The sequence below is a fragment of the Petaurus breviceps genome, unplaced genomic scaffold (assembly GCF_028583685.1).
Source record: "Petaurus breviceps papuanus isolate PSGF00001 unplaced genomic scaffold, PetGlider_PUasm1.0 470, whole genome shotgun sequence".
NCBI classification, from domain to species: domain Eukaryota; kingdom Metazoa; phylum Chordata; class Mammalia; order Diprotodontia; family Petauridae; genus Petaurus; species Petaurus breviceps.
In genome coordinates, this window is record NW_027186350.1 from 4,568,338 (window position 1) to 4,580,862 (window position 12,525).

Genomic DNA, 12,525 nt, shown 5'->3' on the forward strand with positions numbered 1-12,525 from the left:
ATTACTTAATTATTTGGAATGGAATTTCCTTTTCTATTATTGCTTCTTGAATTTTATTGTGATTATATGCTGTTGCTTTCTGAGGGTTTATTTTGTAGTTTGCAACTCTGCCCTAGCTATTGTCTCAATTATTCCTAAGTAAACTGATTCCTTTACTTTTTCTAAGTAAACCATTGTGTCATAAACAAATAGAGACAGTTTTATCTCTGTATCAGTTTTTATGCTTTTAATTTCTTCATCTAGTCTTACTGCTATTGCCAGCATTTCCAGAACTATGTAAAATAATAATGGAAAGAATGGGCACCCTTGCTTTATCCCTATAGTTATTGGGAAAGTTTCTAGTATGTTACCATTGTCTATGGTGTTTGCTTTTGGTTTTAGATAGATACATTTTTTTTATTAAAGTCCCTCAGTTTATACTTTATAGATATTTTTAAATATCATAATTGTCCATTGTACTTTTCAAAGACTTTTCCTGCACCTATTCAGATATGTATGTAGTTTTGAATATGTTGTTTTTAATGTGATTAATTATGCTATTGTTTATCTATTATTGAACCATTCTTGTATCCTTGATATAAATCCAGTTTGGTTATGATGAATGTTTTCTTGGATGAATCATTGTAGTTGGTTTGACAGGATTGATATATATTATTCTTCTTCTTCTCTCTCCCTCTCTCTCTTTCCTTAGCTCCCTCCTTCCTTCTGTTTCTATCTTTTTGTATCTCTGCTCTATCTCTCATTCTGCACTGAGTCCTTCAGTTATCAGCAGGTGGGTACCATGTTTCATCATTAGTCCTCTAAAATATGAGATACCTTACATTTTCTTCTCCACCCCCTCCTCAAACTTTGGCTTTGTTTTTAATATTTCTTGTTATCTTATGGAGTCACTAACTTCAGAGATAAGTAGTTGGTACAATGGATAGAGTGCTAGACCTAGAATCAGGTAGATCTAAATTCAAATCCAGCATTGGACAATTACTAGTTACATAATCCTGGGCAAGTTGCTTAACTTGTATTTGCTTCATTTTCTTCATCTGTAAAATGGAGATAATAATAGCACCTACCTTAAGGGATTGTTGTGAGGATAAAATGATATAATATTTGTTCATTTTTACCACTTTCTTTAACTCTTCTAAGGATTCTTTTTGGGCTTGTATCTAATCTGCAATTTTCTTTGAGGCAGTGCTTGTAGATGTTTTCACATTGTAGTCTTCTTCTGAGTTTGTGTCTTGAGCTTCCCTGTCACAGTAGTAGCTTTGTTGGGGGGTAGGGTGTCAAGTTCTTTTTTTATTGTTAACTCATTTTCCCAATATATTTCTCAATTTTGAACTTTATGTGAGAGTAAGAGTAAGGCTGTACTCACCTCTGCTGGGGACAGAAGGATTGTCTCAAGCTTCAGGATTTTTCATCCTGCTGTTATCACAAGTAGTTCGGTGGTGGTAGTGGTGGTGGTGGGGTCTGTAAGTTTTCAATGTTTTTCAGGTGGTATGATCTGGGAAAAGATGTGGTCACTTCTCTCCTCTTCACTCTGATCCTTAACTAAGAAGGGCTCCTGCCCACTCGTCACAGCAAGCACAAGTGCTCATCTCTCTACCCTAGAATTGCTACCAGGAACTAGAGTCACCCCCTCCCCCTTCTCTATCTCTCTCCTCTCCCCTCTGGAACTGTGACATGGAACTGGGTAATGGGCAAGGGAGATGCCAAGTGGTACCTGGTCTTGTACCTAATGCCCACACAGAGGTCCCTATAGTTTCTGAGTTCCTGAGGCTGCTGCTGCTTTGTCATAGGCTCCAAGGACCATAGTTGATGTTTCCAGTGCTCTGTGCTCCTGGGCTAACCCCCATTCCAGTGTCACAGATTTTTCCTTCTGATCTTCTAAGTTGTTTTGGGCCAGAAAAATGAACAAGATAATATTTGTAAAGCACTTTACAATACCTGTAAGCACTATGCAAATGTTAGTTACTATTACTTAGTTCATCCTAATTTCCTTTTTTTTCTTTTTTTGTTAAGCAGTTGGGGTTAAGTAACTTGCTCAAGGTTACACAGCTAGTTATTTCTGGGTGGGTGCTAAGTGTCTGAGCCCGGATTCGATCCCCAGGTCATCCCAACACTGGGGCCAGTGCTCTTACTCACTGTGCTACCTGGCCGCCCCTTCATCCTAATTTTCAAGGAATTTGTTGCTTTGCTTGGGTAAGGTTTTGTACCTTTTTTGTAAGCTGTTAATTCCCTGTCCAATTCTTTCTTCCTAGCTTTAATTTCTTCTCCAAATTTTTCCTATAGTATTCTCATGTCATTTATTTTTTAAAAAATGTAAAAACTTGGGGCAGCCAGGTGGCTCAGTGAGTAAGAGCACTGGCTCCAGTGTCAGGATGACCTGGAGATTGAATCCCGGGCTCAGACACTCAGCACAACACCCAGAAATAACTGGCCGTGTAAGCTTGAGCAAGTTACTTAACCCCGATTGCTTTATAATAAATAAATAATTAATTATTTTTTTAAAGATGTAAAAACTTTCAAAAAACTCTTGTCTTATCTCTTGAAGGAATTCTATTTGAACTTCTGGACAAGATATGCTTTCCTTTGAGGATTTACTTATAGATGTTTTGAAATTATTCTCTTCTTCTGGGTTTGTGTCTTGAGTGTCACTGTCACCATATTAGCTTTTCATGATAGAATTATTTTTTTTTCCCTCTCTTTTTTTCTGGCCTACTTGCTAACTTTATACTTCAGGACTAGTCCTGCTGCCTCTTTCTTAGGGTAGTGAATGTTAATTATTCCAGGATATCAGGAACAGCTTGTAATGTTAATGGAATGGGAAGATCTTTCCCCATTAATAGACCTGCTTTGAGCTTGGGCCCAGCTGACTGCTGTGATGGAGCTGGATTCACTTGAAGCCTGAGTCACATGGAGCCTATGGAGGGAGGAGCTTGCCGAATAGGTGGAGCTGAGGCAGAGCTGCTAGCATGAGTAAGAGAAGGAGGAACTTTGTTTAGGGGAGCTTGTTTGTGGGGAAGACTAATGGAGAGAAGGCTTGGGGATGTTGGTGTTCCCAGGATTGGTGATTTGTATAAACTTTTTTTGTTACCATAGTAGAATTTGCTTTCTGGTATCTGAATAAATATTTTGGTTTTGCCATCTAGGAAGAGAGTTATTTATATTTTGTGAATTTGCCCTGGAAATATTGTTATGGGAATGGGAATTTAAGATGTTCCCTTCCCTTAGGCCTCTTGATAGTCTTTAGTGACTCTGAGAACCTTCCCTGATTTGAAAATATACTCTGCCCCCTAATAGGCTGAATGTGGTCACATGAAGCCTGTGGTGGGAGGCTTGTTTTTCAGAAATGCCCAAACCTTGTTACTTTGTGATTGGGCAGTGGGTCAAGAGGGTTGTGACATTCTCTGAGCCAGGAGAAGGCTATATATACTCTGATGTGAGGTTTTGCTTTGGGGCTCACTTTGAGAAGTGTTGTGTGACTTGACCAGATGAAATTCTGGGCAGCCTTTGAACCCCCCAGCTTTGAAAACCCAGATCAGCTTTGAAAACCCAGATGTTGGTTCTTCCCTCTCTGGTAACTGACTAGGTATGGATGTAATGGTCAGACAGCTGGAAGCCTGTCTGCTGATCTGTTTCTCTGTATTTTTTTGTCTGCTTGTAATCTCTATATTCTCTGAAGTTCGGGGTGTTGACCTTTTTCCCCTGAACTAGGCAAATGATATATGTTTGATTAAAGCAAGATTGTTAACCCAGTTTGAGTTGCTTTCCTTTAGAAAAGCAGATCTAAGAACTTTTGTTGGCAGTCACCTTGGGTATGCTGTGTTGCTTGCTGCTACAAATATGCATGCATATTCATAGAGGCTGCTATGGGTATCGTATTGGAAATATACAGCATAGGCCAGGAACTCGCAAACTTTCAATGCTTCCAAAGTGATCTAATCCAGAGCAAAGTTTGATCACTACCCCACTGGCCTGATATCTGCAAGTTCCTAAATTGGGTTTGTGTATGAAGAATACACCTGTGTGATTACCCCTGGTTGTAGTTCAAGTAGACTGCTGCTGAACTTAGACACTCTTGATCATCCAGAAAGATACTGGTTCAAGAGTGACAGAACTACAGGCTTCCCATTTTTCCGGGATTCATACTTTATTCCATTGTAGGCTTCATACTGAATTGTAGGCTAGAGCTGCTACTTCATTCTGCTTCTGGGATCAAAACCACATAGCTACTTCTTTCTTTTGAACTTGTTTCTTATTTGGTACACTGCTCAGGTTCTCAACTTGCTTCTCACCCTGGACCACCAGCTCTAGCTGTAGGACCCCTCCTCAACCAGCCCTGAATCTATAGCCTAGACCTGGGTAGTGAGCAACAGAGCCGCCATTTGGTGCCTATTTCTTCATTCTATTTGAGCTTGAGATACTTTTTGCTGGTTTTAGGAGTGAGGGGGGGAACAAGTATGCACTGGGCACTGTAATAAGTGCTTTACAGATATTATCTCTTATGATCCTCACAGAAGCCCTGTGAGGTAGTTTCTGGAGTGGGATGAGGAGTCTATAGCCTCTCCTTGGGCTGGAATATTCTATGCTGCTGTTCTTAATTAGACCCTGTCCCCTGTCTGCAGATCTTTGTGTCTGTCTCCTTATGCCAATGTGGATGGGAAAAATGACTCACTGTGATTTTTTTTTCGGGGGGAAGAATTTCTAAATAAGAATGTGGTCTGGTGGATTTTCTAGATAAGTGTGGAGCTTTATTGCACTTCTGATACTGTGCCCTCTTGGTTCTGCCCTAATCTCAAAATTTTGTTATTTCCCTATTTCTGCACACCTTGACTCTCTTAATGCATCCTAAGACTTCATGGGCTTTCTTGGCTGCCATATGACACTAGTGACTCACACTGAGCTTGAATTCCACTAAACCCTCCAGATCTTTTTCAAATGAATCACATTGTAAATAATATTCCTTTTTGAATTGTATAGCTTTAGCTCTTTTGGTTTTGAGGTCTATACATATTGTCATAGTTTTTCAAGAAGATGCCTATTCTCTAGCAATAGGAGAATAGCTAAGTCACTTATAATTGATCATCATACAATATTACTTTTGCTAGGCACAATGCTTTACTGTTTTTGTTCACTTCACTTTGCATCACTTCATAGCAGTCTTTCCATGTGTTTCTGAAAGAATCCTATATGTCATTTCTTATAGTACAATAGTATTCCATGGCAGTCACAAAACATTTATTGCTGAATCTTCAACAGATATCATTGCTACTCAGATCTAAACTTGGATATATTCTTTGTCCTAGTTGCCAAGACATTATACAATCCCTCCTTGAACCAAATAGATCTTCAGGAAACAAATTCCATACCAACTTTCTTTTTAATACTTATTTTTCACTTAACAAGAATTTGTTTTCTTTTTTTTTTTCCTGCCCCATTACACCAGCCTCTACTGACTATCCTTTCTAAAGAAACCACACACAACAGTAACAAAGACAGGAGGGAAAAACCTTGGACCACCACAGCTAAGAAGCTAAACTTATTGAAATCTTTCTTGTCAACTACTTCCCCACCTTAGATCGGTCTGATTCAGGTACCCTAGCACTGAAGACAATGCAAAACTGGCAGTTATAATTTGATATTACTCAAGCTAATAAAAACTATTCCTCAGTTGACTTAGCCTATGGCAGAGTCCACTCTCAACATACTTTCCACACAATTGTTTTGAGGGTCTTATGTGGTAAAAGCTTCCCCTTCACTTTACATGAGTAGATAAAGCCTATTTGTTTGATTCCCCTTTGGGCTACAATTCTAAGTTCTAGTTAAAATATGAAGCCAAACCCTTGCTGCTGAAGTCTATAATTAGCTCCTTATGTGACATGACCCAGTTGATTTTTCTGACGCATTTGCTCTGTTATTTGCCCTTTCCAAGCCCTCTAATGTCTCTTTCCCAGCTGGTGGTACCCTCAACCCTTCCTGTGAAGGTAGCCACTTCTCATCCTATCTTATGGGCTGTATGTATGTTTAAGCACTCACAGTTTGATTTTTAAAAATATGTCACTTTACATGGGAGATGAATATTTAATGCAAAATTTTTTTCTCCTTTTTAAGAGTCGTTAGGAAATGTTTCTTTAGAAGCTCTGTAATTGGTCAGCTGGCACTTTTGATGTCCTCTTCGATGATGTCACCAGCTATTCCCAGGATAGGAAAGGCAGGGTCTCCCCCTGGAATGATGACAACACTTGTTTCAAGTTGGAGAAGAACCTGCGGTTCTTTTTCCTGCACTCTTGGGAAAGCAAATACACAATGTTCATTTCCTCAACACGGGATGTGCTGTGCTGGGCTGCACAGCTAGCAGGTCATTTTCCCGTATGTCACATCCTTCAGGACTAAGGCAGCATGGGGCCAGAGGCAGGAAATGGCATAGTCCTGGAATGAGGCAACGTTTTCCCAGGGTAGCTATTGGTCCTTCCTAACTATAAAATATACTCATCCAGAAACAGCCCAAGATTTTTCCTTTTTGGAGGCACCCAGAAGTGAAGAAAGGGTAAGTTGGAAGCCCAAAGTGCTATCTTTAAAGAAAAAAAAATAGCCTTTGGGGCTCTGTAAATATTGAGATTATGTCCCTGAACATTGTGTATGTGAGTTTTTCTTTCTTTTGATGGTCTTATTGAGGCATTTCCCTGGGAATAGAAGGCTAACTTGTGATACAATGGATAGGGAATATAACTAGCGATGAGAATTCCAGTCCCAGCTCTATTAATTATTAGCTGGGTGCCTTTGGATGGGTCACTTAACTGCTCTATACTTGTTTCCTTATCTTCTAAGTGGAGAGAAAATTTACTTATACTATCTGCCTTACAGGGTTATAGTGAGAATTAAAAGAAGATTAAAAGAAGAAGCTGTAAGGGAAAAGGCTTTGGTAAGTTAAAAGTAGGGGGGCTATTTAAAAACTTTAATTATGTTATAATTAAAATGTCCTGCCTCTCCTATGTATTCTTCACCTTTGAGAAGTTCTTCTTAAGGCACTTAATAAATGCTTATTGATTGTTGACTGACTAAGAAATCAGACCTATATATACTGAGGTGAGAATCATTGATTACAGTAGGAAGTAAGCTTTCCTTGCTGAAAGCATCTACAATTTGCTCTGCCTTGTCCATGCTAATGACTATTTGTTATTTTTGGTTTTATTTTGTATTATTTTGTTTTTATCTTGTATTTCTGCTATTGCCATCCTGTTAATTTTCATAGCTCTCCATGAAGCTTTAGTTTTTAGTAAAACAAAAAAAAGGAAAGAGATAACTCGGTAAATATTTCAGATCTCTCATCACAGAGCTGAAATGACTAGGAAAGAGATGCTACTGAGGGAGAACTGAGGAATCTTGACTATGTATGATAAGAGTAAGTGAAACAAAAAAATTACTATATTTTTATGTTGAATTCTGAGATAAAAAGTACTCTTGGGGAACCCACCCAAAACCTTTTAGTTGACCCCAAATGAGTCAAATACTCAGGATCTAGGAGTGGAAGGAGATTCTAAAGGGGATCCAAAAGGAGAAGACTACTTTTTGTTCCTCCTATATTTCCCTTTAACCCTAGTCAATCTCCTTAAACCTATAATACAATTTATTTTTCATTTTCCCTATAGGGTGAGTGGGAGATAGTGTTATTCCCATTTACTTGTGAAGAAAATAAGATCCTCATACCCTTAAAGTGACTTGCCCATGGTTAAAGTATTTGTGTGGTTAGTGAATAAGCTTAGCATAGAACCCAAGTTTGAAAGTAAGGCTGAAGAGGAGGAAGATCGTGGTCAGCTACAGGCAGAGTGGTGGAGTGGGTAAGAGAGCCACTCTTAGAGGCAATAAAATCGGTTTCCAGTCCCACTGCTGATTGTGAGAGACACCTAGGTTTAAATCCTGTAACTATTTGCTATCCCCCAGGCAACTTTCTAAGACTATAAATTATAGGGCACTTGTCTGCATTGGTTGAGGGTGTTTTCTCACCTGAAAGCCTTCTCCGATCTTCAGGGGTCATGGCCTCTATTAGTGACATTTTTATAGCATCTTAAAGTTTCTGAAGTGCTTTTTAAGATACATTTTCCTCTCTTGAGCCTCATAACTATTCTGTGGCCATACATTGTTATTTCCATTTTACATATGAGATGACTCGGGCTCCTAGAGACTAAGATTTCCCAGTGGTAATATAGGAAGTACTGGAGTTGGAACTGGAACTCAGTCTTCCCGAAACCTGGGGACCGTTTTGCTGATAGCGATCATAGACTCAATTCCTATCATTTCATAACGCCTTTGCATTGATCCTTTATTGGTTTATTCACAGTGTCATGGAAAGACTCATTGTACCTCAGCCCCAGGCTGTGGATTCTCTTCGCCGTTTCCAAGTGTTGCTGCTGGATAGAAGGGGTAGACTCCATGGCCAGATCCGGAGCCTCCGAGACATCATCCGCAAGATTGAAAAGCTTCGCAAACGGTCTCTGCTGGCTAACATCGCAGGAAGTTCCCTGAGTGCAGCTGGAGCCATCACGGCCATTGTGGGACTGTCCTTGAGTCCCATCACTCTAGGGACCTCTCTTCTGGCGTCAGCAGTGGGGCTGGGTGTGGCCACTGCAGGAGGGGCAGTTACCATCAGTTCAGACTTGTCCCTGGTGTTTTGCAACTCTCGAGAGCTGAGAAGGGTACAGGACATTGCGACAGTTTGCCAGGACCAGATGAGGGAAATACTAGGATGCTTGGATTTCTTTTGCCGGGGGCAGGGCTGTCTGGACTTCCAACTTCTCCAGTCTGGGAAAAAGGCATCCATCGCTCTATATAATTCAGTCTATTTTATCGTGTTCTTTGGCTCACGTGGCTTCCTCATCCCCAGGCATGCAGAGGGGGCCACGAAGGTTAGCCAGGCCGTATTGAAGGCCAAGATTCAGAAGCTGGCCGAAAGCCTGGAGTCCTGCACCACTGCCCTGGATGAATTTAGTCAGCAGCTGGAATCCAGAGTGCAGCTCTATGCAAAAACCAAACATGGAAACCCCTGTTTGGACTCAAAGGATTCTCTGGACAAATATAGAGGGATGATTTTTTGAGAGCAAAGTTTTCCCCCAGAGATTGACCTTGGAGCTGAATTGGGATGGGTAGTTGTACACAAAGAATGGAAAGAAAAAAAAAAAAGATCTGACTTCTTACTGTAAAAATGATGCATGATGTGGGTATGGATTGGATTTCTGAGATCCTGTGTAACGCTGAGATTTTATGAGTATGTGACTTGAAATGGGTGGGTCCTCACAGCCCTTATTTTCTCACCACTGTGATATCCTGTGACTGAAAGGACTGGGAGTTAGTTCTGTAGTCTTTTTCCATTTATAGCAGTAGCACGTGTGAATGGCAATGCTAATGTGTTCTGTGCTAGCAAAATGTTTTCTTGTCAACATCAACTGTTTCCCAGTCACCAAAGCCAGCTAAAATCTAGTTAAATGTTCTTCTCTAATAACCCGATTGTTGAATGCCACCCTGCAGAATTACCTGGATTTTCAAGATGGTTCCAGTTCTGCCTTAGGGGTGCAGATTGAAACCAAAGAGGGTCTAGGAGATTTCTTCAGTCAGGTCAGTTCAAGGGATTCACTTTCAAGCCCAAGGTAATTGAAAGACCCCTAAGATGTCTTAGGGAGCAGGACAGGTCTAATATCCACTCCACCTTTTTGATTCCATGGAGCCCCAGAGGATCCAGAACAAAAGCCCAGTTACAGAGCCCAAAGAGGGCTTCTCCCACCTCCTCTTTATGACCATTCTCCCCACACCCAAAATAAATAAACAAAAGTCTCTGGTTCAGAATTCAAGGAAGGTACCTGGAACTAACCTGACTCTTTATTTTTCCCACCTTGGGTTTAGAGAGGACCACTTGGATGTGGCTGTAAGACTGAATTTACACATCCTGACCTAATGACTTCAAGGATCCCCCAGAAAATCACTCTAATATTCAGTGTGCATTCCAAGGGGGAAGCCTGTCCTGCTACCTGTTTATGTTGGGCAAAAAGCTCAAAGGAAGTCAGCATACCTTGGGATAATGGAAAAGATGAGATAACTGGGAAAGTGCCAGGGTCAGTGTAAGGGGAAGGAATGATTGATCTAAAATTCCTTTATTAACTAAAGGATATGACACATTCTATCCTTTAGAGGGCAATATTGCCTATATGTTGTAGAAGCTGGTACACCAAAGAATGTAACTTTATTGAGAAACTAGTTTTTCTACCATTTATTTCAACACCACATAAGGTATTTTATTTATTTATTTAAATTTTATTATTTTATTGCTTTTTATTATATAACTGAATTTTATAGAATGATATATTGTAATAATCACAGGAATAGCAAATTTGGGAAATGTTTGCCACCATCACTAGCTTCATTTCTGAGAGAGTAAAGTGCAGCCAAGTGGTTTCTGTAAAGTGGATAGGAGATAGATAAATGGTTGCTGAGGTGGCCTCACTCCCTTTTTCATCTGTGGGGAGGAGTTCCTTTTTCAATGTTCCTGTTAAGTAGATAAGGTAAATTAAAGAGGGACCAAATAAAAATTTTTTTAAAAAAAAAAAGCAGCCTTTAGCAGGAGTAAGGTAATATATTTCTGATTATTTAAATGATTAAAATTCATGTTTACCTTTAAGGTACACATGACAAAAGATAAGACTTGACCTGGAAAGAGAATGTGATCTGTGTAGAAAAGAATCATTTGAGAGGAGGAGCTGTATGAAACAAGCATCTACTTTCAGAAAGCCTAGTGTCCTATGAAGTTGTGTCTTGTGATTGATGGACAGTGTGGCTGGTGAGGTTGTAGTGATATGTCTTGGTTTCATTTGTTACAGGTACAGGCAATCCAGGGCTTTTTGTTTTGTTTTTTTTTGGTAGTTTACTCTTAAGAAAACACTTAGAGTCTCTTGAATTGCCCTTCTAATAATTGTAAACAAGTAGCAGAAATAGGTTCCAAAATATTGGATTCCACACAAAAAAAATCATCTACCAATGATGGTAGTGAACCTGAGAAAGTGAAATTTCCAAGCTTTGGGGTATATTTTCCATTTTTTCTGAAAACTTTGACTTATATCTTGTTGCCTTTTTTCTCTTACATCCTAGGCCAGTGAGAGGGCCTGTATTTACTTAGCTTATTTAGACAGGTGCTGGCAAAATTTGGCCCTAGCTTCATTCTTACCACTGTTTCAGACAGAATGGGATTCTATCAGTGAATAAACTCTATACTGAGCTCTGTTGGAAGCAGTATCACTAAGTACTTTAACTGCATCAAAACTAACTTGAAGTTTCATCTTGTATGGATCAGTTTATAAAGGAACAATGTCTATTCTGCAATAATGCTATGTAGAGGGGCAGCTAGGTGGTGCAGTGAATAGAGCACTGGCCCTGGACTCAGGAGGACCTGAGTTGAAATTCGACCTCAGACACTTAACACAAAAAAAACTAGCTGTATGACCTTGGGCAAGTCACTTAACCCCAATTGCCCTATCTTCCCCCCTCCAAAAAGCAAATAATTAAATAAATAATGTCCTTTTAAAAAATAATGCTATGTACACAATAGGGATTCCATAAATATTATTGAATGAATAAGTAGCTTAATAGCTTAGGCAATAAGAATCTCTGGTTTATAGTCCAATGGGGACTTGGTAGGAAAAGAAGATCACTAGCTTTTCCTATATAATTATTATTTTGAAATTTGGAAGTTCTTTAGGGCATTAGGTAATTTATCTTTGGTCAAATGTAGCTAAATATTAATTCCTAAGGGACAATAATATTTTTTGTGGGAATATACAGAATGTTGTTTTGATAAGTCTTCATCCTATCAGAAATAAGGCATAAAATGAAATGTTGTCGAGGGAAGAATGGAAAGAAATACTTAGATAAAAGGTGCACGTTAGGAAAAAATATATCTTTCAAAAATAAACTTGTTAAAAACAAACATGTTGAATGTCAAAGTGATTCTCTGATTATTTTTTAATGTTCTATACTGAAAGCATTTGGATTTGTTGTCTTTCATAATGCTGAGATCTAAGCTTTGATTCTACATTGTAGTGTTTCAACAAAGTTGTATCTTGTTCTGTTTTCCAAAAATGCAAATTATACTGTGTGTGAATCAAACTATGTGGGTACATTAGATTCAGACTGTAGGAACTTCACCCCTTTAGAACCGGGGAGTATGGGGAGAAGGCCTCTGAGGAAATAAAATTGATAACGACAAGTTCATTAAAGCTGAATATTTGGGGATATTGTCCAGGCTTCACTCAAATTGAATTTATTATATTTTAAATAAACATTTGGCATTCTAGCCCAAGCAGCAAATTTAAAAGTGATAACAGCTAAAGACAAGACGAGACACATGTCATTCCTCACTGACAGCAGTAATGGTGAGAGCTGACAGTCCGACCTCAAAGGAACAGACAGGAACTGTAAAACTAGAGAGAAAATTAAGAGTACCACAACTTGGATCCAGTTAATAAAAGGCACTTCAAAAACTCCTGTGGT

General features: G+C 39.2%; 1 protein-coding gene across 7 annotated transcripts in view; it reads left to right on the plus strand.

The window, feature by feature from the left end:
• The window catches only part of APOLD1 (apolipoprotein L domain containing 1), a 65,710-nt gene extending 53,748 nt beyond the window's left edge, over positions 1 to 11,962 (plus strand). For 4 of the 7 annotated variants that reach the window (XM_069101516.1, XM_069101517.1, XM_069101518.1 and 1 more), the window contains 2 exons: positions 6,859 to 6,916; positions 8,333 to 11,962. In XM_069101516.1, coding sequence (XP_068957617.1) covers positions 8,337 to 9,086 — 750 coding nt within the window. In that variant the 5' untranslated portion in view covers positions 6,859 to 6,916; positions 8,333 to 8,336 and the 3' untranslated portion in view covers positions 9,087 to 11,962. Of the gene's footprint in view, positions 1 to 6,355; positions 6,542 to 6,858; positions 6,917 to 7,314; positions 7,397 to 8,332 lie in introns of those variants that run through there. The other 3 variants (XM_069101521.1, XM_069101515.1, XM_069101520.1) reach the window with 3 other exon arrangements.
• The last annotated feature ends 563 nt before the right edge of the window (positions 11,963 to 12,525 follow it).